Raw genomic sequence first — 27,182 nt, 5'->3', positions numbered from 1 at the left:
TTTGTTTGGGTTTGTGTGTTCCTCCCTAGATCTTTTTCCCCTCTTGAGTATTATTTTAATTAATATAATTATGAATTATTTTTTTAAAATCTTCACAATCATTGGTCTGTCTTGTGGAGCATATATCTTTTAAATCGGTTCCAAAAAGTCTTTATGATTACAGTAATTTAGCAAAGCACTGCTAGAAAGGCAATTGGCTTTTAAATACTTGTCTGTGGGTGAACCCATGTTGATATCTGCCTGACAAACTTACATGTATAATGCACAACTTCTAGTGGGCTTTGTTAGTGCTGTTTGAAGGGCTCTCTGCTGTCCATCCTGCCTGACTCGGAAGTGTCTAGCTCTGACTTCAGACTCAGGGCAGGGGGAGCACAAATAGTCAATGGCAACAGAACTTTAACCCATCACAGCTACATTCATTGAGTAGCATCTGCCAGACCACTTCTTTTAAAGAGAAGTCAGTTACATATTTTAAAAGGAAAAAAGCTCTGTGCTGTCTTCCAGCAGTATAAATTTTACTTTAATGTATACAAGAAATATAATTCTTAAATAAATGTGTGGGTTTTAGATACTGTAGTGGATAAATGTCTCATCTGAAATGTCTCATACTTTAATGTAGTCTCCTCTTTAAAATAATGTAGCTTATTATATTATTAGTGATTGACGTTAAATATTAATATCAAAAGAACTAAAATTCTAGTGTACTTATGGCTGAGTTCACATCTTAGATAAAAGTAATATGCTCTCTCTTCTGGAGTGAGAGCTGTCAGTTGTCATAACAGATTTCTTGTGACAAAGCCTAATAGTTAAAATTTCACATGAACATTTGCTCAGTGATAAAACAAATATCCATATACATTTAATGGAATTGTTTTTAAGGGTGCAGCTATTCATACTTATTTTAAAATAAAACCATCTTTTTATAGAATAAGAGTGTTAAGGCAAATATCTGCTCTTATCTAGATAAATGTCCATGAATTTAAACAGATGGTCTCATAATTTGTCCTGCATGTTTTGGTCTCTGTGGTAAAGCAAATTTTTTGGCTCTAACATGAGATGTGCATGTTCTGGTAATAACAGGCTGAAGTAGTTTAGCTACAGAAATAACATCACTTATTTAAATGACTGTTTCCTTGTCTTCCTCCCTCCTTCCCCCATATTCCTTACAGGAACATGTCTTCTGGGTGGTATCTTTAAATACACTGTTCATACTTGTGTTTGGTAAGTATCATTTGCTTTTGGGTTTTAAAAAGATTCTTATTTTTGAAGTGATAATACAGGTTAATCTTAAGGCTGTTCTCTCAGAATCAATGAAGTTGTGACATCTAAAAATGGAACCACAAATGCACTGGGAATATGCTAATATTCATTGCTTCTAGTTTTGTAACTTTAGTTCCTTTAAGTGAATAGATTTAAGAAAGGAAATCTACCAATAGCTTGATAATGTCAACCAAAGCACAGAAAATGTTTGTTTGGGATACTGTTATAGGAGGAACCTCCTGGAATTGAATTTATGAGCAAATGCAGTACCATTAGGAATGTCTAGGATATTTTTTTTGTGCTTATTGTTTTCACTAGACATAGTTAAATCACTTTTTCCATCAAAAATCCCAGTTTTGGAGCTCGACACTGGGACGGAGAGGGGCATGCAAGAATGAAGCTGACTTGGTAGAGTTATCAAATACACTTTTCATTTTGTGTCCAGAATTACTACAGAACAACTCTCCTTAGCTCACATAACTTAGATTTAAATTTTAAAAAATAGTAAATTCTCACTAGTGGTACATTTTACTTAATTTTCCTTTCTCCCTCTTGTAGATGCTGAAGCTGAACTGCAACTTTCAATGTTTGCAAGACTTTCTAGTATTAGATAGGAGTATTTCCGTGATGATTCCATGTATAGTTAGTGCTAGGGAAAAAAAAAATCCCCAAAATGTAGGTGTATATTTCTCAATCCTTTGAACTCTAAAAGAAAAGAGTAAAATGCCTGCCTGATTGGACATAGCAGTAAGCTCCCCCTTCAGAGTTTGTGGAATTCCTATTTTGTATTTACGGCTTAAATAGGTAGGGTAAATCTGCATTTCCACTCTGGTTTTACTGCAGAAAAAGAGGGTAACAAATTTAGAATTTTTTTTTTTTTAAGACCCTCCTGAGAGGCATTAGTGATTAATATTATTTTGGGTTTTGTACCTTACATCTGTTGAGTAACACGGGAGAATAACAACTGTTCTGTGTACCTGTTTCACTGCTAACAGAAGCTTCTGGATGACAGTGCTTGAATTTGTTAGTGTTCATTTGACACAAGTGTGTGCAGAAGCAACAGCATTTTAGTAACAGTATAGAGCATTTTATACACCTGAAGAGATACCAGACAAAAGATTTCCCTTGCTTTCAATTATCCATTTAGAAAGAGATTGGTTACGTTGCTTTGTTTTTTTTGAGTGTACTTTCTTGGCAGAAGAGTTTGAGCTTTAAAAAATGAAGTTATAAGAAATTTTTGCTGGCAAAGTAAAGCTCATGGTGCTGAACCAGTGATTTGAGCATCTAGTTACTGAAATGAATCAGCAGATAAAAAGAAATAAAAAGAACTGTCTTATATACTTAATTTACAAAAAACTGTAACTGTTCTAATAAGAGTTGGAAAATACACTTGAATTATTTCTTCTAATAATTAGTCTGTTTTACTGTGTAATTCTCAGAAGCTAATTACATTTTTTAGCTGCTGTAAAATTTAGGCCTTTTTAATAAGTAGATAACTAAGAAATTTCTAACTCCTTGATTTAAATTCATTAATAAGTGAGTAATAAGAATAATTAATAAAGTTGCTATATAGATGTGTCTTCAGTAATTCAAAGCGTGCTTTCACAAGTGGGAAACTAATAAGTAGAGAACAGAAGGGGAATCACTTTTCCCAGCAAGTGAGCAGGAGGTCTGAGAATTCAATTTGTCCCTCTCAAGCCTATTTTTAGTACCTGTCCCACTAAGTAATACTGCTTAATTTACAACTGCTGAATCTCTGGTGGTTCATAATTACAGTCCTGGTGGTTCAAATGTCACAAGAGGTACTTTCTAGAAGATAGATAGAAAGCGTTTGGAACCTTAACTACCAGTCCAGAAATTTTTCTATGATGTTCTCTTGGACAAGTTAATTAAGTTTGACCTAATTAATATTTTCTATAGCTCATTCTAGTACTCACAGAAGAGCTTGTACTCCTTCATGCTTTTTATTAAAAGGGATCTATTAGAAAATCTGTTTTAAAGACACTTATTTTAAAAAGTGATAAACTGTGCACCATAATCTCACAAAACTGTCATAAAGATATGACTTTTAAGTCATGGGTCTGATGTCTATAGGAGTTGACTGTGATTTTTTAAAATTTATTTTCCATCTCACTTTTCTTTCTCTTGTTCTTTCTGGGCAGGAAGAGCGCAAGTCCTTCCTTTACCTTTTACTTTTTTGCTATTCCCAGTAACTTCTGATTTCTCCTAAAGGGACACAAATTAGAACTTTCCGATCATTGATTACAGTAATGCAAGTCCTGCTAAATATTTTCCTAGGCTTTTTTTTTACATATTATATGGAAATGAGGAAGAGAGAAAATTGTCAGGTTTTACATTTGAGGGTATGTTTAATCTACAGTAGTCCCCAGAGTGGATTGTCATGGTATAGTGAAGACGATATACACAAAAATAAGCTTTCAGTTACTGCACCCCCTTTACTTTCTATTGACTCCTTCTACTCCTGTGGGAAAGTGATGTTGAATCCTGTAGCCCTTTGTGGCTCGGTTAGAAGACCACAGAGTGAACTGAAACTTGATCCTGTTGCAAATACACAGGTATCCAAAAGTGGGAAGAGTGATGTGGTTTTTCAGTTCAGTCTTTCTGAGACAGAATTGGCAACAGTTCGTTCTCAGGAATGATGACAGTTCTTAGTATATTAATTCAAAGTAAAAGACTTCTCAGTTGCACCTCACTTCTTCGCTGGAGCATCAGCTTACCCTCATCTTCCCTTTGCAAATTTCTACAGGGCTCACATTTTTCACAGTATTCTTAAGAATAAAAGCATGAAAACTGAAGCCTTGCTAAAGCAAGTCCCATCTGACTAAGACATCAGATGGTTACCTAATTCTTTTAGTGCATGGGAAACAGTGAATATAAAGAAGGGGTTCCTAGAGCAGTCCATCAGACTAATACCACCCTCTTGTGTAAGACTGAGAAACTGAATTATTTTACTCACAGCAAGATGAGCTAAGGAAAGGACTGTCCTCTTATTCTGCGTAGTTTTATATTGTTTGTAGTCTTTCAGTGTGAATTCTCATCTGATTTTCAATGTTTGTAATTTTCTAGAAATACATTTGCAAATATTTGCACAGAAAGTAATTTTTTTAGCTATTTTCACAAAATTGATGAGAAGTAGAATAATGACCATGTTGTAACATATATCCTGCAAATAATCCTCCATTTAGCAGTTTTCATGGCCTTTTTTTCCCTTTCTTTCTGCTTACGTTATGCAGCATTTTGTCCGTACCACATTGGTCACTTCTCCATTGTTGGCCTGGGCTTTGAGGAATATGTAAGTACTGGTTTATAATGTCAAAATTAAAAAACTGCCAGTTTTTTTAACTATAGTATTTTTGTAGCATCCTTCCACATTCCTTTGTGATAGCAAAAATAACCTGGAATGTCTTTTTTTTTCCCCCCCAAGCCTTTTTTCATCTGATTTAAAATGTCCTCTCATTTTTTCCTACTTTCCTCCATTATTTGCTTTTCAAATGATGTTTCCTTCTTTTACAAGAAAAAAAAAATAACCTAAATTGTTTTGGTTTTCTTTTTTTTTTAACAGCTTCTTGTTCTGCATACATTTTTAATTTGTGTACTGAGTGACTGTCATTCTTCATAGTAGGTGTGAAAGCTAGGAGGTAGTGAAGTAGTATAAGATGACACTTCATATGTAGAGGTTTTTTCATTTTGAAGAAACCTGTTAGACTTTTCCAGTAAATGTAAACTTTTTCTACTGTTGGTGAAGATTATTAAAATATGTAAAGACTAACTTGTCATTCTTCTTGAAAAGTTGAGATTTTGAATTTATATTAATTACATAAAAAGGAGATGTAATCTTTGAAGAGGCTGATAAACTTTGCCTTCTTTCCTTCTTCTCTAGGTTCAAGCATCTCACTTTGAAGGCCTGATTACAACTATAGTTGGATATGTTCTGCTAGCAGTGACTCTAATCGTTTGTCATGTATCCTTCTGTCAGTAGTTACCTGCTTCAGATCTTACACATAAATTGTTAATATTATTGATTTAAATTGATGATTTTACATATTAATTGTTTTATATTTTGAGGAGGCATAGATATGATGCAGATGGAATTAATTTACCATTTTGCTCTGCTGTTTTGGGGAAATTAGAAGAAAAGCTCTCTTGTTCCTTGGACAATTAAGAGTTGTCAGTGTGACTGCATTCTTTAGAGCACTCGTACATGTTGAACAACACAAATTGGTAGGCTTTTATGCTTGCTTGAAGGCCTGCGACTAAATTTTGAAGGTTTATCTGAGAAGATGAGTGTAGAACTGTTTTGTCCTCACTGTCCTTACAGTATTGCTGTGGGCTATGTAGTTGCAGCAGAAAGAAATGGGACTATCACAATACGTAGGGTGTGATGGGAAAACTTCACATCTTTTTCATTCTGCCAAATCTTTACAATGTGGCTTGTTTTAGTTTCTCTTTTATGTCTCTGAACCACTGAGAGGTTGCAACAAGGATTTCTTTCAGGGATAACCCTCCTTATTACTGAGAAAATTTACTAATGACAGAGTCCTGAAAAGTAGAATTAAGTAAAAGGTCTGCACTCCAGTTGCATGTTTTTAAAGGGACTACATCAACTTCAGTTTGGAAGAATAAACATTTGTTAGCAGTTTCCTGTCCAAGAGTACACAACACTAACATCAACTTTAGATTGCACTATACCAGCGAGCAGTGCCTGTGTAGTAAAACAGTTGATTGACATGTCTCCATTTGGCCTCATTAAAAAAATGGAACAAACCCCCAAACTGTAATATACTTCCAGCTTTCCTTGGAAAAGGTGAGAATTTGTTTCAGACCATGTGAAAAAAATGTAGGCCTTTAGTTTTGAAAATTCCTTACTTGCAGCAGATGACTTCAAAGGCTGAGCAGAACTTTTTGGACATTTAATTTAAGAAGCATGGTAGTAGTTATTCTTTTATTCATTTATTTTTGATGCATGTTTAGGTGGGTACAGATTGTGACTTCCAGAGTCATAGCCAATTTTGAAAACAGAACCCTCAGCAGACAGTTCCTATTTCATTTATATCTTTTAGAAAATTTCCTGTTGCTAAAAGACATATAATATAGTGCTTCATATTAATCAAAGTATGTTTTAAAGCATTTTTCAGTATTATTTTCTTGACAAAACTATTCAGGGTTTGGCAGCTCTCGTTAAGTTCCAGCGGTCACGTCGTTTATTAGGAGTTTGCTACATTGTTGTCAAGGTAATCCTATTTATGTGTGTGTAGCAAACAACCTTCTTAATTTAAGCTTACATTATAATTTTCTTAACAATTTCTGTTGAAGTGGTGAGATGTTATTTTCTCTTTTTTTTTCCTAAAGGTTTCCTTGTTAGTGGTGGTTGAAATTGGTGTGTTTCCTCTCATCTGTGGCTGGTGGCTGGATATATGCTCTTTGGTAAGAATGGAAATAAATGGGGTAAAATATTTTTTACCAGTGTTTATACTTAAAGCAAAAAAGTTCTAATAAGAGAGATGCTGACATGAGTTTGACAGCAGTTTTCTGCATTTAGAAAGTTGGTGTATCCAGAGGGAAGGGGTGTTTTAGGTACTGCTTAATGCCCATTTTGTTTTTTGTTATGTTGCTAAATACAAATTAGCATGCTATTATTAAAATAATAAGAACCTAATCCTTTTTACTGCATTTACAAGACCACTGTGATAATGAACTTACTGATAGGCAAACTTGTGTGCTGAATTATGTTCTTTATGGAGCCATCTTGTGTGAAATGGTAATGACTTTATATTTTAATGATTGTCCAGTTTCTTTGTTCTGAACAAGATACATGCTGTGCTGTGTTTTCATACAATTGAGAAGCACAGGTTTGTGTCCTAAAAGGAAAAAAAAAAGTTTCATTTCAAATAGAGAAAATTAATTTCTCGTAGCCTTAGTAGAAATAGAATTTTACTTAAGGGAATAAATATTTGCTTCGATGAGAGTGCAAGTTGTTTTGAACTGATTTCTAACTTAACATAGTGTATGTTAGTGCTTGAGTTGACTTATTCTTTCTGTCAAAAGAAAGAAATTGATCAGAAATTGATCTTTATTTGCTGTTCATACTGTAAATTATTTCCTTTTTGTCCTAATTAAATTCTGTGCTTATTTGTGTTAGCACAAGACAGGCATTTAAATTAAATGCCTAATAGTATGTAAGAACTAGGGTAAACAAAATGAATAACTGTGGAGGTTTGACAAACTTTATTTATGTCTGTTTACTGTTTACCTTCTAGGAGATGTTTGATGCCACTTTGAAAGATAGAGAATTGAGCTTTCAGTCTGCCCCAGGTACCACAATGTTTCTGCACTGGTTAGTTGGAATGGTTTACGTCTTTTATTTTGCATCCTTCATTCTTTTGCTGAGAGAGGTAAGTCTATAAGAACAGGATTGTTACGTTGCATGGTTAGAGAAGCTTGCATGGTGAACTTTTAGTTAAATCTTTGTGGATATTGGTGCTACTGTGTTTTGTTTTGTATATTGGATTTCAGCCTTAAGCAAAAAAAAGAGCCACACTGGTACTTACTGCAGTGGAAAATGATGATCTAGAGTATATCTTACTTAGAGATTTTTAGTTTACAGAGTCTTTAAACATGAGTGTTGCCTTCAAATGAATCTAAATACATTTCAGTTGTTAAGAATGATCACTATTTAAAAATCAAGCTTGTAATTGGTTATTGCTTCTCTGCTTTGCTATATAATGCTTCCTGTGTTCTATTTCTGTATCATTTTGTTAAACCTTGTTCAACAAATACCCCTATTATGTTTAAAACTTACTTGCTGCAGCAGTGTTACACAAAATGAAAACCTGAATAAAAAAATAATTTTCTCATACTCTTTTCTACTTCGTATTTCAGGTATTGAGACCTGGTGTGTTATGGTTTCTCAGGAATTTGAATGATCCAGACTTTAATCCTGTGCAGGAAATGATCCACTTGCCCATTTACAGACATCTCAGGAGATTTATCTTATCAGTGGTAAGGACTTTTCTCAAATTTCTTTATTTGGAAAGAAAATTTCATACCTTAGTTATTATATATGCTACCCTGTATTTAAGGAAAAACATTTTCACCATGAAGGTGACTAAGACGCTAGAACAGGTTGCCAACAGAATCTGTGTCTTGAGATACAACTCAACTGGATACCGTTCTGGATGACCTGATGTACCTGGGTCTGCTCAGAGAAGGAGGCTGAGTTAGTTTACTTCTTGGAGGTCCCTTCCAAAACAAATTCTTCAGCAATATCTTCTCCTTAATAGAAATCACAGGAAGTTTTTGTGTATTCAGAGAAGTGTTTATTTTTAATGGGCATTGCAAGTCACACAACTCTTTAATAGTTACTGCAGTAAATTGTGCATCCAGTTTGGCTAAAATAGTGCAGCAGGGGTAGAGTAACTTTTTAGGTAAGTTTTGAATTAGATCATACTGATCTAGCCAGTGGTGTCTGTTTCCAGATTATCACTGTAAGATATGAAAACAATGAAAGTTTATTTCCTTTTGATTGTTCGTGTGAAGTTTGCAATAAAGGAAGGGTCTCAGGTTGTCTTTGACCTAAATATCATGATAACTGTGAAAACTGATATACCACTAACATTATTACTTTACTGCATTAATACACCTAAAATGCTTTGAGCAGTGAAAGCTCATAGTGAGATTTTTGTTCTATTGGAACTTCATTAGACTTTTAGTTCATGAGAGGAGCTGACGTGTCCACCTTTCAGAGTATTTTTTCTTAAATATTCATAATGCTTTAGCTGCCTCAAACTATGTTGCAGCAAGCGGCCCAGATAGAAGCAAAGATTTTGCTTGTTACTAAATGACTTCGAGATAAATTCTCAGACTGTGTTGGAACTGGTGGTTACTTGAACGTCACATTTTGATTTGCTCAGCTAATTAATTTAGAACTCTTGCCAGTCTCATGCTAGAATATGGGACCCAGAATGGTGATCATTTACAGCTTACTATTTCAAAAAACAAATGGCATTCTTCAAGTTGTTTCTTTCTCAGTATTTGTAAGACATGTCTTGTGTCCCCAAACCAGGACATGTGTAGAACAAACTACTAAGTTTCAAGGAGAATGAGATTTGATTTTTCTTTCTTACATAGTTAAACAACGTCGTTTTTTGCATTTTTAGTCTCTAATGGTACATTTATATGAAGTGTAAAAATGTGTTTAAAATGTACTTGATTTTTAATCTGTTTCCCTAAGGAAATAGGATTTATAGAAGTGCTTGGTCTTCATGCACCTGATCCACCCCTACTAAATTTTGACCTTTCAGCCAATTTAAAATGTGAGGAAGTAGAAACTGAAAGATTTTTTAAGGCTTCTACAAGTTGCTTGAAAACTCAACCACTAAGAAAATAGAGGAAGCCAAAATAAGTAATCTCAGTGCAGGGAGAGGGGGAAGAAAGCAGAACTGTCAGACATTATGCGAGCTGTCAGCTGGCCAGTCTCTGCTCACTCAGATGAAGTCCTCTTTGGCAAGGGCATCGTAGTGAGCTGCTCTGCCTGGGGTGGAAATAATCTTTTATCATAACAGCCCATGTCCTTCTCTGCTTTGGATTGGTGGCTGCAACAGCATTCCTAACAAGTGTTTTGGCCGTGGCTGAACAGTGCTTGCACAGCTCTGCACTACTCCCTAACCCATCCAGCAAATAAGCTGGGAGGGTGGCACACCTGGAGGAGCTGACCCAAACTGACCAAAGGAGTACTCCATACTATGTGACACTGTGCCCAGCAGAAAAAGCTGTGGGAAAGGAGGAGGGAGGTGGAGATGTTCATAGTTAACGGCATTTGTCCTCCTCTGTGAGTGTTCAGATGTGCTGAGGCCCTGCCTTCCAGGGAGGTGCTGATCATCTGCCTGCTGATGGAAAGCAGTGACTGAACTTCTGTTTTTCTTGCACGCAGAGCTTTTGCTTTCTCTATTAAATTGTCGTTTTTATCTCAATCTACAAGTCGTCTTGTCTGCCTTCCGTTTTCTCCCCGTCCAGCCAGCGAGATGAATGCATGAGCAGCGGGGTAGATGTCCGGCTGTTAGTCAGGGCTAGCCCAACACACACAGGGAACGTGTCAGAGAAATGGATGGGAAACTAGGTTTGGTTGTTTCTGCTATTTTGACTAACTTGTTTAACTGCCTTGTTGCAGATTGTCTTTGGATCGATTGTACTGCTCATGCTCTGGCTTCCTATACGCATTATTAAGTATCTCCTGCCTAACTTCCTTCCATATAATGTTATGCTCTACAGGTAAGCATTTCATTTTAAAAAGGGTTTTTTTTTTCAGTTTCCCTATAACTAGTAAAAAATGTATTTGTGCTCTTTGAGCATTAATGTGACGGTTTTTGATGTGTTTTGTTTGCTTTCAGTTAATCTAAACTTCATGGTTCTAGAAAAGTAAAAAGATGAAGGATATGGATACATCATACAATTTGTCAAATAAAAAGCTACTAAGAAAAATAAAAGACATTTTGTATTACTTCCATAATAGTAACTGGATTTTTTATGTGCCCTCAAAACACTTTCCCCTTCAATTATTTGATAGTGAAGTCGCTGCCATGTTGTTTTTCTGTAACTATTTTTTTTGTCATAACATTATGTATCTGTTTCTAAATAATAGTTGAAATGGCAATGACAGAAGCAAATAGCAGAACAAATATTCTCTGACATAATCTTTCTCAACATTTTTTTCTTAATTTTCTTGTGTGATGAAGTGCATTAACACTCATGAACTTCTGTTCAGAGTATGAAAGGTGTCTGCAAAAACTAAAGAATCGTTCTTGTTGACATCCAATATATTTTTTTATTGTGTTGGTATTAATATGATTCAGTGTAAAAGATTACTATCACCACGTTCCTTATGTTTGACTTCCTTCTCTTCCCATTGTTTCTAGTGATGCTCCAGTAAGTGAACTTTCCCTAGAGCTCCTTTTGCTTCAGGTGGTGCTTCCAGCTTTGTTGGAACAAGGACATACAAGACAGTGGTTGAAAGGTCTTGTACGAGCATGGACTGTTACTGCTGGATACTTGCTGTAAGTACAGAAAGCCAAAATCAGCTACAAGCATTGTGTCCAGCTTAGCTTTTTAACAAGAAAGCAGCATTTTAAGAGAGTTATCCTAAAAAGTAGCTTTAATAGCTATTTTACTGATAAATACGTGATGAAAACTTCTGTAGTGATTTCCTATGGAAATATTTTCTAAGCACTAGTTGTACCTACTTTGGGACGAGTATGTGGCAAGTAATTCTTCTTGTACACTGTTAGAACGTTTGGTTAGTAAAATAAAACACAAAACTATAGTTATAGCTAACAGGTTCTTATTTTCCTATTGTATAGAAATACTAGAGGTAAGTGTCAGCAAAGCATTTCCAGGAGTCTCCTAAGTAAAATTCATGTGCACATCTTGCATTTCTTACTATAAGAAGGAAACGAAAATTTAGAACATTAAGCTGAAGAAGTGAATATCTGTAAATTGGGGGCTTTAAAGTTAAAATTTCAGTCTCTAAAGAAGGATAAAACTGTTTTTGTCAGCTAAAGTAAGGTTCTGTAACTCAGACTGGCAGGCTGAGTTCTAGCACTTGAAATTATGTTTTGGTTCATGTATTGTTTGCTAAATTAGTCAGGAAAAAGTTAAGGTGGATTTTGTTTCTCTAAATTCGTCTTCAAAGTATATTGGCATTCTCCCACCTTGTCTTGTTCATTGTGGGTTGTCCAGTGCAGCACCATTAGGATGAAGATCCATTCTTTTCTAAATTATGTCTGAGACTCTGAGAAAATGAAAGACTTTTTTTTTTTCTTCCACTGCAATCCAAAGTATTTATTTTAGCTTCTTGTAAGGGCTCTCTCCACCCCTATTCTTGTAGTTGCATTTTGGATTTTTTTTTAATGCGTTTATCCGTATTTTGGTAGTACTCAGGTATGACACGAGAGAATTTCAGAGATTATGATAGAAATGGCTTTTCTTTCTCCACTGTTGCAGCTGTTAAGAGCAATTGTGAAATATCTCTTCAGCAGTTTCACTTGAGCAAAGATCAAAACCTTTTCCTCTGCTTTTCTTTAAAAGCAAACTGCTGTGAAAATATTTTCACTGTCTCCCAATAGAATATTTGCATGCATCTTACTGCTGATAAAAATGCTTCTAAAGGTGAGGAAAATTAACTTCTAAATGTTCATATTGGGTTTGGGTATTTTTAATCAGACTCAAATATCTATTTGCTAATGATGCAGGAAAAATCAACTGAATACTTTTTAAAGTAGATGGACTCTTTCTAGGATTGATGGTCTCAGAAAGTTGTGAACATACTTTGAACCTTTTACAATCTTCTTGACAGACTCTGGATGGCTGTGCTTTTGAAAACATGTCTATAGCAGTACAGGTCTGTCCTTGTTAGCAGCAGTAAAGTAAAAGCTGTCAGCAAAGCTGCCTGCTTACAGAAACTGAAATACCAATGCAATTTTCCTTTTATATGCACAGCAACTTTAATACCAGATGTTATTTTTAAAGCAGTCAAACAGATAAGTGATATTTCTTTGTGGCTCTGTTCCCACTGCCCTAATCTGCATCCACATTAGCATTTTTCTTGTGAATTCTTTGTTTAGGATGACATTGTGTATGTTATCAGAAAATGGATTATTTTCCTTTTTCAAGATTCTGCCAGCATAAACTGTAAGCATAGACTTGTATAAAACTTCTACAGGAGTCTAACTTGTACTCATTCTGAGCAGGCCAATCTGTAAGATTCTCATTCATATCAAACAGAAAGAAAAGAAGAATTTTTTTATTATCACAGGGATCTCCATTCTTATCTACTTGGTGACCAGGAAGAGAATGAAAACAATGCAAACCAGCAGCCTAACAACCAGCACGCTCGCAATAACAACAACATTCCAGTTGTGGGAGAAGGTCTTCATGCAGCCCATCAAGCCATACTTCAGCAGGGAGGGCCTGTGGGTTTCCAGCCTTATCGCAGGCCTTTAAAGTTCCCGCTCAGGGTAGGTATATTTAAATCACTAAGAGAAAAGGGAAAGGCAGTTTAAAAAGGTGTGTAAATTGGTTTTGTAAGAAAGATTTGGTCCGCATGGCCCACCACTTAACTTCTGATAGCATGTTTTGGTTTTGTAGTTTGCATCTTTCTAAAAAGTAGACTTGCAGTTACTCTTGCATATAGCTTTTTTTAGCCTGTAACATAAGACTTTCAATTACCGTTTTATTTATAGGTCCCCCATACATGTTCTGTATTATCTGTTAAGTATTTCAGGATTTTACAACTGTTGAGCTTCTGCCTTTTTGAAGTTAGAGCTTTTGAGGGGACAAGGAGGCAGTTAATTCCCTCCACTGCTGGTTTTACCTTTTATCAGGAATGCATGAGCTACAACACTGTTGCAGAGGAAGCAGTGGGAGGAGGTAGCTCAGGGATGAGCAGGCAAGGGAACCAGAATGAGCTTGCCCCTCTCGTGGCAGCTGCTACTACCTCAGTTCGGTCACAACAGCAAGTCAAAGAGTGCTGTGATTGAGACCAATTTAATCTAGCACAAATCTGCACTTACCTGCTGACAGGAGGGGTGCTGGCCTTCTGTCCGTGCCAGTTGCTCCGATCTTCCCTTCTTAGCAGGGACGCCTGTGCTAGAACATACAAGCAGTGAGCTGGAACAGGAAACTGAAAACTGGAGTAGCATGCAGAAGGCATTCATTAGACCTATTGGAAAGTTCAGATAAGATTTTATAGTGTTATTTTTTTAAGAAAGTATGATACTTATGACATCTTCACTTAGACTAAGTCAAGCTCATGTGAAGTTGCTGGGATGACAGTCAGGTTAATTGAAATGAGTTCCCTGTTTGGCTGCTAAGGAGGTAATTACATGTGGATTCTCACTGGGACCTGGCAATATGTAACACCTGCAATGTGGAAATGCTGCTTTCAAGGAAGGGGTGTGTTAACCCAGGGGCTTGTTCAGTCCTTTCTAGAACTACCTTTGCGTGTTTGGTGTGTGTTTGTTTTGTGGATACCTCTGGATAAGGGCATGTGCTGAAATAGTCTGCCCCTCTCAAACCATTATGTAGTGTAAGCTTTTGATAATTTGGGGTGCTGATCTTAAGCTGTTGATAATAACTAAGCAGTTTCCTATTTGTCTGTCAAAGACTGGTTTTTCTGGTCTTACTTACCTTTGTCTAGACATTTTAAGCAATAAGAACTGATCCTTTATGTTATTTCGGTTACAAATAAACATGTAAAATTATGCTTTTGGTTTTTTTTTTTTAAAAAAAGAAGTACATACTGTTAATATCAAACAAAACTAAAAGATCATGCTTTTTTACATTATTCTATATAAAAGCCTATCAGCATTTTTGTCAGGCAATCTAGATAATTCTTCCCACTCATTCCTTTTTTAAACAAAGGTTCTTTTGCAGGGAACTCCCTAAGCCTCTCCAAAGGAAATGCTGATGTGTAGAATTTGTTGAACTTTCCTGCTACTGCTTTTTCTTCTTTCAGCCTTCTTTTCATAATCCATAGTTGTCAGCAGAGCCTGCAAAACAATCTGACAGGCTTTCTTCTGAGGATTTTTAGGTGATATTACTTTATTGTTGGACCTTTTGAAAAAAAATCAAGAAAAATAAATTTTTCATTATTTTTCAAAGACTTGATATGTTATTTCTAAAATTCCTTTTGACTTGTCCTAATGTAGTTTTGAATTTCACTTACCGGAATTCATCTGTTTTCTGTTTGGATATTTTTTTTCCCCTTTCTGGATTTATTTACATTTTCTGGAAATATCTTCTGGAAGCTATTTCTATTTTACTATTTAGTATGACAACTTTGGGGAAATCTTTTTTTAAAATGTCTTATGATTGGTACTCTGGGTCTGTGCGAGACCTTCACTTCAGTGTATATATATAAATATGTATCCTGTGAGCATTTTTCCTTTTTGATGACTATTTTCAATATGTTTTAGTACATGTCCTCTTTTTAGCTAGTTCATTTTTTTGAGATAATATTATTGTGGTGGACTTTGGAGAGAGGAGGGCTGTCATTGCAAGATCTTTGAGTCTGAATATACTGCAGTCGCTGTTTGTGCTTCTGTGATAGGAGTGAATAGCTGTCTGTGCATTGTATAGGTCCAAGTCAAGAGCTGCTTTTCCTCTTGTACGTCCTCTAGCCCACTGATCCAGGAAGCAGATGTGAATGGCATTGGAAAGCCTCTGGTTCTTCACGTGGTGTTTATGCCCACATGAGCTGACTATTCCCTAGCATTCCCTAAGTAACTATTAAGTCAGTATTGGTTCTAAGCAGGTCACACTGTGTATTCTGCACCAGTGGAGAAGTTTTTTCGCCTGCAGACCACTTGTCAGCTACTCTGATTTTCTACTTTCTGTCACGAGGGTTCCCTAACCCCAAAGAGTATTCTGTGTGGAAAAGGGTATGTGGCTGTCACCTGGCAAGTACTGGAGTGTTGTGGAATCATCCCTCTTCACACAGGCTAATGTTTACAAAAAAACAAGATTTTCCTTCCTTTAGGTAGTGTTGAAGATTCTAACCTGTTGATGAGATTGTCCCCAGAAGACTCATGAAGAAAAATGTGTTACAGATTTAACTTTTTCTCAGTAGTCTGTTAGGCTAAAGTGCTAGTTTTCCCACAGTAACCTTGCTTGTTCTGTGGCTTTGGTGATTAGTGAAGAACTTCATAGTGCATAGGGCTTGAGATACTCAAATATTTTAAAAAGTCAAGTGCATGAGATTGGTGTGGTAAGATAGGAACGTGAGTAAGAAGCCACCAGCGCTGCTGTCAGCTGCTGGTCCCATAAACTTGAGGCCATCTGGAAGAACTTTCTTAGAAAGGTTTTCCTTACTATAAAACCACGCTTACTTATCTATCATGCAGAGCTAGAAACTTTTCAGTGTTCATTGAGAGTTGTGCTGCTCTGTACAGGAATAGAGAGATCTTTTTTTAATGCAGCATAACAAAGAGCGTCAGTCGTGCTGGCCTGGGGTGTTAATTTGTACTCTGGTGCCAGCTGATGGAGAGGTGCACACCACCGTAGTGTGCTGCATGTGCTGGGGGGGTTCTTATTGCTCATCTATGTATACAGGGAAACGCAGGTGGCATCTGAACATCCTAGTTTAGCTGCCTTTCTAGGATGACACATCTTTTTTTATGCTTTTTTTTAAGTAACTTTCTTATAAACAGTTTCTCTTTTTTTCCTCTTTCAGATATTTCTTTTGATTGTTTTCATGTGCATAACGTTACTGATTGCTAGTCTTATCTGCCTTACCTTACCAGGTAAGTCTATTACTGTAAAACTGCAATTAAAAAAACTTAGCATGGTGCCATGCTCAACAATGGCCATTGTTTCAAGTTAAAAGGAGAATGCATGGTAAATTGCCTCATTTTTAATAGTACATCATCAAATTGTAATAATGGAAAACCTAAATGATAGTGATAAGAATTGTGTTTAAATGACAGAGATTGCCATTTCCTTTGTCTTGTTGTAGAATAATTTTCTTTTAAAAACAGAGCACCAGATGCTGAGACAATCTCTGTAGTAGTATTGAGAGAAAAAGAATTAAACTCTTGCACCTGCTTAACCATTTAGAGAAGGAAAATATATAGGTTGTTACCACATCTTCTGCAGTATTTTCTTTAATTACATATCCTGGAGGTGTCATCATGACAGGTCACTAGGAGACTTTGAAGTAATACACATGACACTTCCCATTCATATTACAAATCAAAGAACTTTGTATGGGCTTTAAAATAATTTGTAATAATTTAAGACATGTAAATTCATTGGAATTTTATAACCTGACTACTGTAGTACCATGTCATTTTAGGGAAAAAAAAATAATTCTACCTGCATATTTGGCAACATCCATGTAACTATTTCCATAGTGCTTCCTGCATTTGTGCCTTATGAGTATAGTACAAAAATATTGGTTTATGCTGGATACTATTTGTGCATTGATAGTTAACAATAAATTTGAGTATTCTTTTAGTAGTCATCCTCCCTTAATACATCAAAACGGTTTACTCTATTTAAGAGTGTTTGTGTTTTCAGTATTTGCTGGCCGGTGGCTAATGTCATTCTGGACGGGGGCTGCCAAGATCCATGAGCTGTACACAGCTGCCTGCGGCCTGTACGTGTGCTGGCTGACGATCCGAGCAGTGACCGTGCTGGTCGCCTGGATGCCACAGGGTCGCAGGGTCATTTTTCAGAAGGTCAAAGAATGGTCTCTCATGGTGAGTCCAGAGAAAAAAATGTACTGCATTTTTGAAAGCCATTTAGCACAATCTTAAGCAATTAATGTAAATAAGTTTGTATTTATATGTTTACATATACGTGTATGTTTTTCCATATTCCTTTAAAATTATATTCTCCTATATGTGATGTGCCCTCAAATACATTTGTGTTGTCAAATACCATCAGAAGCTTAACTATTACTGATTCAGCAACCTGACACTATCAAATTAAAAAGCCTAGTAAAACTGATAGTGATGTGTCTCTACAGAGTACTTTGATGCATATTTTCAGAAAGCTCTTTGTGATTTGTCAAATCTTTGTGTTATTCAAATCAATATATTTAAAGAAAATATCCTTTTTTTTATTACCAGGAGTTTAGATTCTAACCATGGCAAAAAATCCATATCCTACCTTTTTATCTTGGTTTTGAGGATTTCTGTAGTGGATTTCCTGCCTAAGTATAGTGATTTTAAACATTCGTAGCATAAGTGGTATCTTGTGATAGGCATGCCTGTGTGCTTATTGGACCATTACAGATAGACAAGTAGTGTAAGTGTGTATTTCATTTATTGCCACTTTACCCATTGTTTTCATTTAGGAAATTTTAAGTTTGTTTAAGAAAATTCACATTTAAAATGTAATGCTCTACTTGTCCTCTGTCCATCCTCCTGCTATATTAAGTAAGACTAATTTTGTTTCTGATTTTTGGGTTATGTATGTAGATTAATAGAATTCTGGAACAAAGAAAGATTGAAGCATGGTATTCTGCGTCTTTTATTTTTAAGTTTGAAATATTCCACAATGAGTGAATCTTCAAGGTTTGGTTTTCACTAGAGAAAAATCAGCAGATTTGGAAAGATTCTCATCTAATTTTCCAACGCAGAAGAGTACTCAATATAATGAAGTGCCATTGGATAGTATTCCCTACTGATAAGAGTGAAAGCTGGTTTTATGCTTTAAAACTATATGGACACCATTAGTAGTCACAGTCATGCCTCTTTCTGGAGGGGGATAGGACTGAATCTTGAAAATTTTCATTAGAAAACTATATATTTAATAACAACTATTTCTAAGTGTGTATATGTATGAATTAAAGGTCTGTAGCTTTTTTTTTCTCCAATGTTATCTGTTTGAGTTGTTTGTTGTATTTTGAAGTTTAAACAAAATGGATCCTCTGATAGATGTATTAATTAGATGTCTTTTTTTTTTTAAAGATAATGAAGACATTAATAGTGGCTATACTGCTAGCTGGCGTGGTTCCACTTTTGCTTGGTCTTCTGTTTGAGCTGGTCATTGTTGCACCTTTAAGAGTTCCTTTGGATCAAACACCTCTTTTCTATCCTTGGCAGGTCAGTTGCTCCGATTTTTGTCCTGCTGCTGTTGAGACATTTCTTTACTTAGAAGTAAGGAGTCTTGGAGTTCTTGTTTCATGTTGGTTTGGTGCCTCAGAGCGTTTTCCATAAGTGTATTTCTATGTGGCAGAGAAGACAGCCAGCTTGGATGTGAGCATTATTCAAAACAAAAGGATATGCTTACAAGTTCTGGGTATGAAGTGCTGAACTTTGTGGGATGACATCAGAGGATCTTTGCATTTCAGTGATCAGACAGACACATTTTTTCAGTAGCATAATTGTAAAGTTATGTACAGCAGTTAGTACAGCGGTCTGCAGCTAAGCACAGACATACATCTGCTGTCTGACCTTTCTGGAAAGCTTTCTGCCCAGTTATACAGCAAAAGGTTCAGCTGAATTTTTTTACATACAAGGTTTTAATTCAGTGATGATACACACTCTGCATAGAATTTTATATGCTTTAGGATCATTCTGGTTTGGGGCTGAGATGTCAAATCATTAATACAAGTTTTTAAGGTAGTAGTGTTTTGGTTTTTTTCAGTCAAGTCTCACAGGTTAAGGGAGTGCAAACTTTTTTTTCCCTGCAAGTTTATGGAAGAAATGAAGGTACAGTGGATTGAGTGAAAAATGCTCACATCACTTAAAATGAATTGCGAAAAAGAACTTCAAAGTCAAACACCCTAACAAAGGGAACCATAACCCAAAAGATCTAGAATGCTGATTACTAAATAACAGGGAAGTATTTAGGGATAGTGATTTTTTTTTTTTTTTTTTTTAAGCTGCCCACAAACAAGCTTTCATTTACTCTCAGTATCCAAATGTTTGAAAGCCATAATACAGAGAAGAATTTTACTGCTAATTTATTCCATTATTTTATAATACAAGTATACTTTGGAAGTGTCTAAGTAAATTACTAGTAAGTCAAGACATCATTTGATTGCAGTGGTAGATGATCATGATTTCCAAACAGTTTAGAAAGAATTATAATGCTATAGATTCTAAAAATTCCTAATTTTTACATGCTAGTTATTTAAAAGTTTGGAATTAAAGATACTGAAGGATTTTATTTTCATGTGGCCGAGCTTCCTCAAAATATCAGATTAGAGGGATTTGAGACTTGTTCAAAATAAACAAGGAGCTATTGAAGTTGAGAGTAATTTACATTTTTTACAGAAAACAGAGTTATACAAAGACTATATGCCTGAGCAACCACAAAACAACTTTAACATATTACAAATAGAGTAAAAGTTTTTAAATTTTTGAATGTATCTGTGGTAATAAATGTTCACAAAACCTGTCTTTCAAAATAATTGGCTAAAGAAAATACATTTCACCAGCAGTTTAAGGAAGTTAATTAACCTGTGATGTCTAAACATCTTGCCAGTTCTGTAGCTGTTTATTCTCTGCCTTGTCAGCCTGTATTTTACATTGCATTTTTGGTAGATTTTATTGAAGAAACTCTTACAAATGTCTGCAATGCAGAAAGGATTGACTCATGATGTGCAGTGTTTCCTAGAGACCTGTAGTTATATAGTGGTTTTTTTAATTACATGCCGTAATAATTGTGGTATATGTTAAAGCATACATATTTTTTTTTAATAGTATGGCATTCTTTAGTGAAGAGCATTATCAGATAGGGTTTTGTGAACAATTGAAATTTTAAATAAGAAAAAACCCACCCTTGTTTCTTTACTTGTGTGAGCATCTTTGTATCTTGTCTCTTCTTTTTTAAATGAATCAAAGTAACTTATTTCTAGATAAATGTTACCAGTGTTAATTAGTTTTATACTAGAATGTTAGTCTCTTGCTTTAAGTGTAGTGCTTTTATTTTGTATTTGCCTTTAGTTTAATACTAGTAGCTGATTTTCCTGGTTCCAGGCAGCTGAGTATTTTTAAATGTCAGTAAATTTTGAGGCGCATCCTTTTAGCCGCTCGTGTAAGACGTCACCTCTTTTAAACAATGTCCCACGTAAATAGAAAAGTAATTCTCTTTTCACTTACAAGTAATATTAACAAGTCACTTTAAAAGCTTTTGGTTGTCAAACTATTTAAAAATATGTTCATGCTGACAGTCCATTTTCACAAATTTAGGACTGGGCCCTTGGAGTTCTGCATGCCAAAATAATTGCTGCCATAACACTGATGGGTCCCCAGTGGTGGCTGAAAACTGTTATTGAACAGGTAGGAAAAAAATTGTCTATGTAAATTATCTGTATAATACCTTGTAAACATTATTTGAATGTGTGAGTCAGAAAACAGAATTACTGTTTTAGCAGTGGAGTAATTTGAGTAACTAAGTAAAATTCCACTAGTCTTATGGAATCTTTTTCTGTTGTATAGCCTAATACATTAATCTACCCTTCACAATAACGAAATAAACCTCAGAAATCTGAAATCAAGAAAATACAGCATGTACATATATGCAATTTTATCAGTTTTGTATTAAGGTGAGAAACATCATTATTTCTTCAGATGAATTCACGTGTCCAAATACTGGACATTTTTTATGTGAACCACCTGAGAGAATTTCTGCCTTCTCCAGAGCTGCAGACATTACTTCATTCTTAGATGAGTGCCTATGAAATACACCATTTCCATTCCTCTTTGATTGTTAAGCAAGACAGACAGGTTTTTTTTTTTATCTTGATGATAACCTTTTAAGTTCTACACTTGTCATCTCAATGTAGTATCTGAATCGTTTGTTGGAAAGAAACTTTTCAGCCCCAGACTGTACGTAATGGCAGTGATGCATGTCCTGACCTCAGTACAAAAGGTGCCTCTCTTTGTTAAGTTTAGCTCCTAGTTATTAAACCAGCTACTGGCCACTTCACGTGTCACACTGGAGAAATGTAGTCTTAGTTCTGTGAGTGGTTTTTGATGTATACCATGGCTCTTCCTTCCATTTTGAACGCTCTCCCTGGGCCTGTTCGTTATGCACACACTCTTCTGAGCTGTTATTAGAAATGGTTACATCCAGGCTGTGGGGCAGAGGCCATTGTCTAGCTGTTTGTGGTAGCTGTTTGAAATTGTTTTTTTTTCCCCTGTGATTACTTTAGTCATCTTGAGACCTTAGTTCCTGATAGTAGCTGCAGAAACGCAGGAATTGTGGAGGCCCTGTCTTCAGGCACAGACTTCAGGCATGTGCACATGCTCTGGTCTGCTCAACAAAATTAGATCCTATTTTCTGCCTCTGCTACCAAATTTAATAGCATTACTCTGTTAGCATACATAGGATCCTCTTTCAGAAAGTGGACAGCTGAAGCAACCCCAGGTCACCCACAAAACCACCAGCTACCGCTCAATTTAATAACCTTTCAGCTGGTTGCACTTATGCAGCCAAATCACAACACTGTTCCAGATAAAGGTGCTCTCCTTGGCACTACTTAAATTATTTCCTCCAAACCCTAATGATGAGGGCGGGCACAGTTATTTTCTTTTTCAGCTGTGGCCATTACGGTTTTCTTCTCAAGTTGGGAACACCTGTTTCCTATCATAAAAACAGTTGTGTAAAACCTTGTAATTATTGCTGTAGGCACCAAGCATGGCTTTGTTGATTAATCCATTCTACTTCTCACTTGTTCTTAGGTATATGCAAATGGAATTCGTAACATTGATTTGCACTTCATCATCCGTAAGCTGGCGGCACCCGTAATCTCTGTCCTGCTGCTCTCCCTCTGCGTGCCGTACGTCATAGCTTCTGGAGTGGTGCCCTTGCTAGGTGCGTATCAGCCAGAACCTCTTCCTCCTCCGGCCGCCCACAGCAATGGAGAGAGATCTGTGGGAATACAACTTCAAGCTCTTGATTGTTTGTAAAAATGGCACCAAAAAAACCCTGCTTCTGCCAGCAAATGTAAAAGCTTAAGGATTGTTGTGTCATTTTCAAAGTTTGGGATTTTTTTGAGAAATAAAATACTTTGACTGGCTTTTTAATAAACTAAGTGCAGAATACATCAAGAGTATGGGACTGCATCATATGGAACAGCAGAAATGTTTAGATACCTACCTAGTCTGGGAAAGGGATCATTAATTTCTTCTTTGGGCTATCAGCCTTTCATTTTGGTCTCTCTTTAGGAGCTATTACTGAGCTGAGGACATCTTATCTATTTGTCAGCCTCTAAAGGAAGCTTAGAACAGGCTCAAATACTGCTTTTGTTTTAAGGTTTTCATTCAGTATTAAAATGTAAATTGTAAATGTAGTCTATTTTTTCAGACTTTCCTATCCCCTTATAGCTGAGGGAAATAATTTTATTAGAAGCAGGGTAGATGTGCTTTTCCATCAACAGTTGTATTTTGCTAGTTAGTTTTGACATTAACATGTTCAAGAAGTCCCATTTGATTCTTCAGCCTCTCACTTGAATGCAGATTTTTAAAGTGTCAACTTTTTTCTGGTATGAGGTATACAGCAGTCAATATGCAAGAAGAACTGATATGCCAAATTCTTTTACTGGGAGTTTTCGCTGTGTTAATGGAAAACTTCTGACTTCAGATGCAAAAGAACAGCAGCTGTCAGGTTTGCTCTCTGAGATAAATGGATGGTTTGTTTATTTCACAGCCCTTCTCCTGAAGTTACAGTATAACAAAAATTATAGAAGTGGGTACAGGAGCAGAAATGCCTGAGTTACTTGAGAAATCTTAGCTCATGTGAGGGCTGTCTTGTCTTGTAGGAGTTACTGCTGAAATGCAAAACCTGGTTCAGCGACGGATTTATCCTTTTCTGCTTATGGTGGTGGTTTTGATGGGAATTCTCTCCTTCCAAGTCCGCCAGTTCAAGCGCCTTTATGAACATATTAAAAATGACAAGTGAGTATATAGTGTGGGGGGTTTAATTTTTTCCACTTCAAATTGTGATAACAGCTTGAGATTGAATTCAGGTGTTGTAGATACTTAGGGCTGAAAGGGATTTTGAGAAGCTTTGGAGATGAATGACCCTCTGAGGCAGACCTAAACTGTTTTTGGCAAATGTTCTTCCTGTGGTTCAGCTAAACAAACATGGGAACAGGCTGTCTTTATAAATAGAAGACTCTCCCCTATGTCCAACTCCAATGTGTTTTACCACAAATGAAGCTGATTGCTTCTTTCTGTCCCCCTGGGCAGTCTTGAAGGGCAAGGGAATGTAGTAATTGTGACATATCTGAAAGTAAAAATCATGTCTCAATCTGCTGCTTATAAAACTTTCTCCAACCTTTTCTGCATATCTTTCTTACTCTTTCTACTTGTTAGTCCAATTAACCTGTTAAAGACCATTCAGTTGATTTGATAGTATGTCCTTATCAAGCTTTGTACTGTTTTCTGATGATTTGGGTAATTATTACTTTGTATCACTCAGATGCCTGAGAAAATATTAATTTTCCTAGTGTGTGTTTTTTTTTTTTTTTTTTTTTCTGGTAATTCTGCTTAGTTTCTAAGAGCTTTTTTGTTATCCTTATTAGTGCTTTTTTTTGTTACCCTAATTACCTTATGTGTTGATTACTTCGAAAAATAAGTTTTGGACCCCAGCAACTAGCCTTCTTAGACTTCCTTTGTACCGAAAAGGAATAAATGGGTTTGTTGTGTTCATGTCCTAGAACAGTTTTCCTTTCCACTGACTTCAAAAAGAGTCAAATAGACTAAAATAGACTTCTTTGAATCTTAAATGTTAGGAAGTGACTGATCATTAAGTGCTTGGTGTAAATGTGAAATTAATAGTATCTAGAAATAGTAAGAGAGTTGTAACTAAATTAAACTCTCAGCAGATCAATGTATTCCATTTCCATCCATTTCAGGAAGCAGGCAAACCTTTGTGCTAGCCAGTACAGTTTCATGGTTTAGAAATATGCTTGAGTAAATCTTTCATAGAACTTTAAAAGCATGCGCAAGTTTTGGTGACGTTCTAAATGCACAAAAAATAGGTGATGTTCATTTGGGTGTGGTACCAATAGAAATGGAGCACTGGTGAAAAGTTTTCTAAAGGAAATTGCAAGTTTTGGGGGAGGAATTCATAGGCGTATATGGCTCTTCCACGCGTAGAACTACGGTGTAAATAGAGAGCATGGCAAGGAGTGTAGGCGGCAAAAAGCAGGAGTTTGGAACTACTGTGATACAGAGGAAGTAAGGGATAATGTGAAAGGTAGGAAAACTGCAAAGGTGATGAGATGTTGATAGAGAATTTAAATAAAGGAATCTCTCAGCCCTTAGGCCTGACATGGAGTAATATTATGCTGTCTTCTCTTCCTTTAAGAGAGACTGAGCTGCAGAAAATTCTTCCTTTACAAGACTTACTTTTTTCAACTGAGGTTGTTTACACTGAATATATGAGCTGAGACTCTTTTGCTCAATTCATGTTCTGTATTGTGGCAGAATCTTTTTTGGATTTAGAACCTCATTAGCACTCTCATTTAGTTCTATATCCGAGTTGTTCCAGATGTGCAAGTGGAAGTGGCTCAAACACACACTGCAAAGATCCTCTTAAAAGTATCATCCAGCAAAAAGGCTAGCTATGTAAATAATACAAACACACTTTCATATTTCATATCTTCATTCAGGTTATATCAGTCTGAGCTGTATGACTGCCCAAGTTAAACAAACACCCACAATGCCTGTATTCCCTTCTGAAGTGCTTGCATTTGGAGAAAAAAGATGAGGAGGGTTGAAGACCATTAATGGGGGAGGGGCATGGGGAGGGATCACTTGTAGAGTAACTTTTAGTAAAATGAGAAGAGGACTTCTGCAGCAAAGGAGATAAAGTGGGTTTGTGTTACAGAATTGTATTAACGTGTTAATTTCTCATTGTTCTTACTGTAATGCCAGGTACCTTGTTGGGCAACGGCTTGTGAATTATGAACGGAAGTCTGGTAAACAAGGCACATCAACAGCTCCACCTCAGTCTTCACAAGAATAGATGGTCATATTAAACATCTTGACCTTCCCTTTGCCTTTACATGCCATTTTTTTCATAGACTTGTCTCAGTCTTTGGATATCTCTCCCAATAATACTCTCAGCAGTGTTTTGGCTTCTCTTCATAGCATCCAGATAGCAGTTAAGGCTTCGTTCCTTATCTGTGTTCTCTGATGTTATCAACGCTGTCTGAGGTCTGTATATGTGTAAATAGAAGTATCCCGATGCCCTAAAACCTTGGATTAAAAAGAATGTGCATTGTACATCTTCAAAAAGTATATTAATTTATTAAATCTAGTTGTCACTTTATTTTGGACTGCTGTTCTGTTGAAAATGTGCCACAAAGCAATAGTGTGAACAGGCAAGATGTTTTTATAAAATTCAGAGCTTACTTTATGGTGTTCATAACTTCTTATTGTAGTAATACAGTATGATTTTTCATGAGTGGAAAGGCCACACAGAGAATATCAAAAGTAAACAACTGTCTTACAGTCAGCAAAGAAGTGGCTATGGTGAGAACATAATGGACTATGTATCTTGCTGTCAAGTCTTTTTTATTATTTTGTATAACACCAAAGCTGTTGTACATTTTTCTATTGCCTGATCGTTTTTCATGTGTCTGAGTTTGTAATATTGTACAGTTGCTGTTAAATCAAGAAAATATTTCCTCTTCTGAGAATTCAGATGTACTTGTTGACGCTCAGCTGGGTTTTTCTGCTTGGGGGGTGGGAGTGGGAGGTTGGCTTTGGGAATCAGGATTTGCTGAATTAAAACAGTAAGTAAAAAATTTACTAAGGCTAGGTGATGGAAGCATTTAAAGGTACCAAGAAAAATTAGATAGGTTCACAACTTAAATTGTAACCAAATTATTATCAGTAATAGAATTTTTCAGGACCTCAGGAGGAGGGATGAACCTTACCTGATGTGTTTGCACAGAAACAAAGAGCATAGTGTAAGCAATATTCTCACCTGGTCCTTAATTAAAGAGCTTGATTTTTTTTTAATTTTTTTTTTGCAAGTTACCGAAGTTGCAAACTGTAGTACAAATTTTATATTGCACAATTACTTCTGGGAAAAAAAAAAAAAAAAAGACCCCCCCCAACAACAACAGAAAATCTCTTTTCTTTCAGATTGGTCACTATGAATTTTTATGGAAATACTTAAGGAGGTGATTCAGCATATACCATTTATTGCCTGTGGGGCAGGGAAATACATATGCTATTAAACACAGGCAAGGGAAACTTAGCAGATTTCTTTGCAGGGACATGGTCAAACAAGAGCCACCAAATCAAGTCTGTGTTATTTCTATAGATAGAGTTCTTTTGCAGTAATGTTTGGGGTGGGGGGGTATGTAGATATTTTAAAGAAAATACATAACAGTATCGCAAAGCTTTAAGCAGCATCAAATCACATGCTTAATTGCA

General features: G+C 36.0%; 1 protein-coding gene across 1 annotated transcript in view; it reads left to right on the top strand.

Moving 5' to 3' along the window:
• MARCH6 (membrane-associated ring finger (C3HC4) 6, E3 ubiquitin protein ligase) overlaps window positions 1-26,378 on the top strand; it is a 44,047-nt gene extending 17,669 nt beyond the window's left edge. The window contains exons 9-25 of the mRNA XM_008949752.1: window positions 1,170-1,221; window positions 4,515-4,573; window positions 5,162-5,242; window positions 6,444-6,512; window positions 6,631-6,705; window positions 7,539-7,673; window positions 8,161-8,280; window positions 10,448-10,548; window positions 11,193-11,330; window positions 13,088-13,289; window positions 16,505-16,574; window positions 17,350-17,531; window positions 18,747-18,881; window positions 20,976-21,065; window positions 22,470-22,602; window positions 23,549-23,684; window positions 25,671-26,378. Of these exons, the coding sequence (XP_008948000.1) occupies window positions 1,170-1,221; window positions 4,515-4,573; window positions 5,162-5,242; window positions 6,444-6,512; window positions 6,631-6,705; window positions 7,539-7,673; window positions 8,161-8,280; window positions 10,448-10,548; window positions 11,193-11,330; window positions 13,088-13,289; window positions 16,505-16,574; window positions 17,350-17,531; window positions 18,747-18,881; window positions 20,976-21,065; window positions 22,470-22,602; window positions 23,549-23,684; window positions 25,671-25,761 (1,869 nt within the window). The 3' untranslated portion in view covers window positions 25,762-26,378. The remainder of the gene's footprint in view (window positions 1-1,169; window positions 1,222-4,514; window positions 4,574-5,161; window positions 5,243-6,443; window positions 6,513-6,630; window positions 6,706-7,538; window positions 7,674-8,160; window positions 8,281-10,447; window positions 10,549-11,192; window positions 11,331-13,087; window positions 13,290-16,504; window positions 16,575-17,349; window positions 17,532-18,746; window positions 18,882-20,975; window positions 21,066-22,469; window positions 22,603-23,548; window positions 23,685-25,670) is intronic.
• Window positions 26,379-27,182: the final 804 nt, after the last annotated feature.

Source organism: Merops nubicus, unplaced genomic scaffold (assembly GCF_000691845.1).
Source record: "Merops nubicus isolate BGI_N331 unplaced genomic scaffold, ASM69184v1 scaffold571, whole genome shotgun sequence".
NCBI lineage: Eukaryota > Metazoa > Chordata > Aves > Coraciiformes > Meropidae > Merops > Merops nubicus.
Note: the sequence above shows the minus strand (reverse complement) of the source record. Positions and strands in the feature narration are given on the sequence as shown.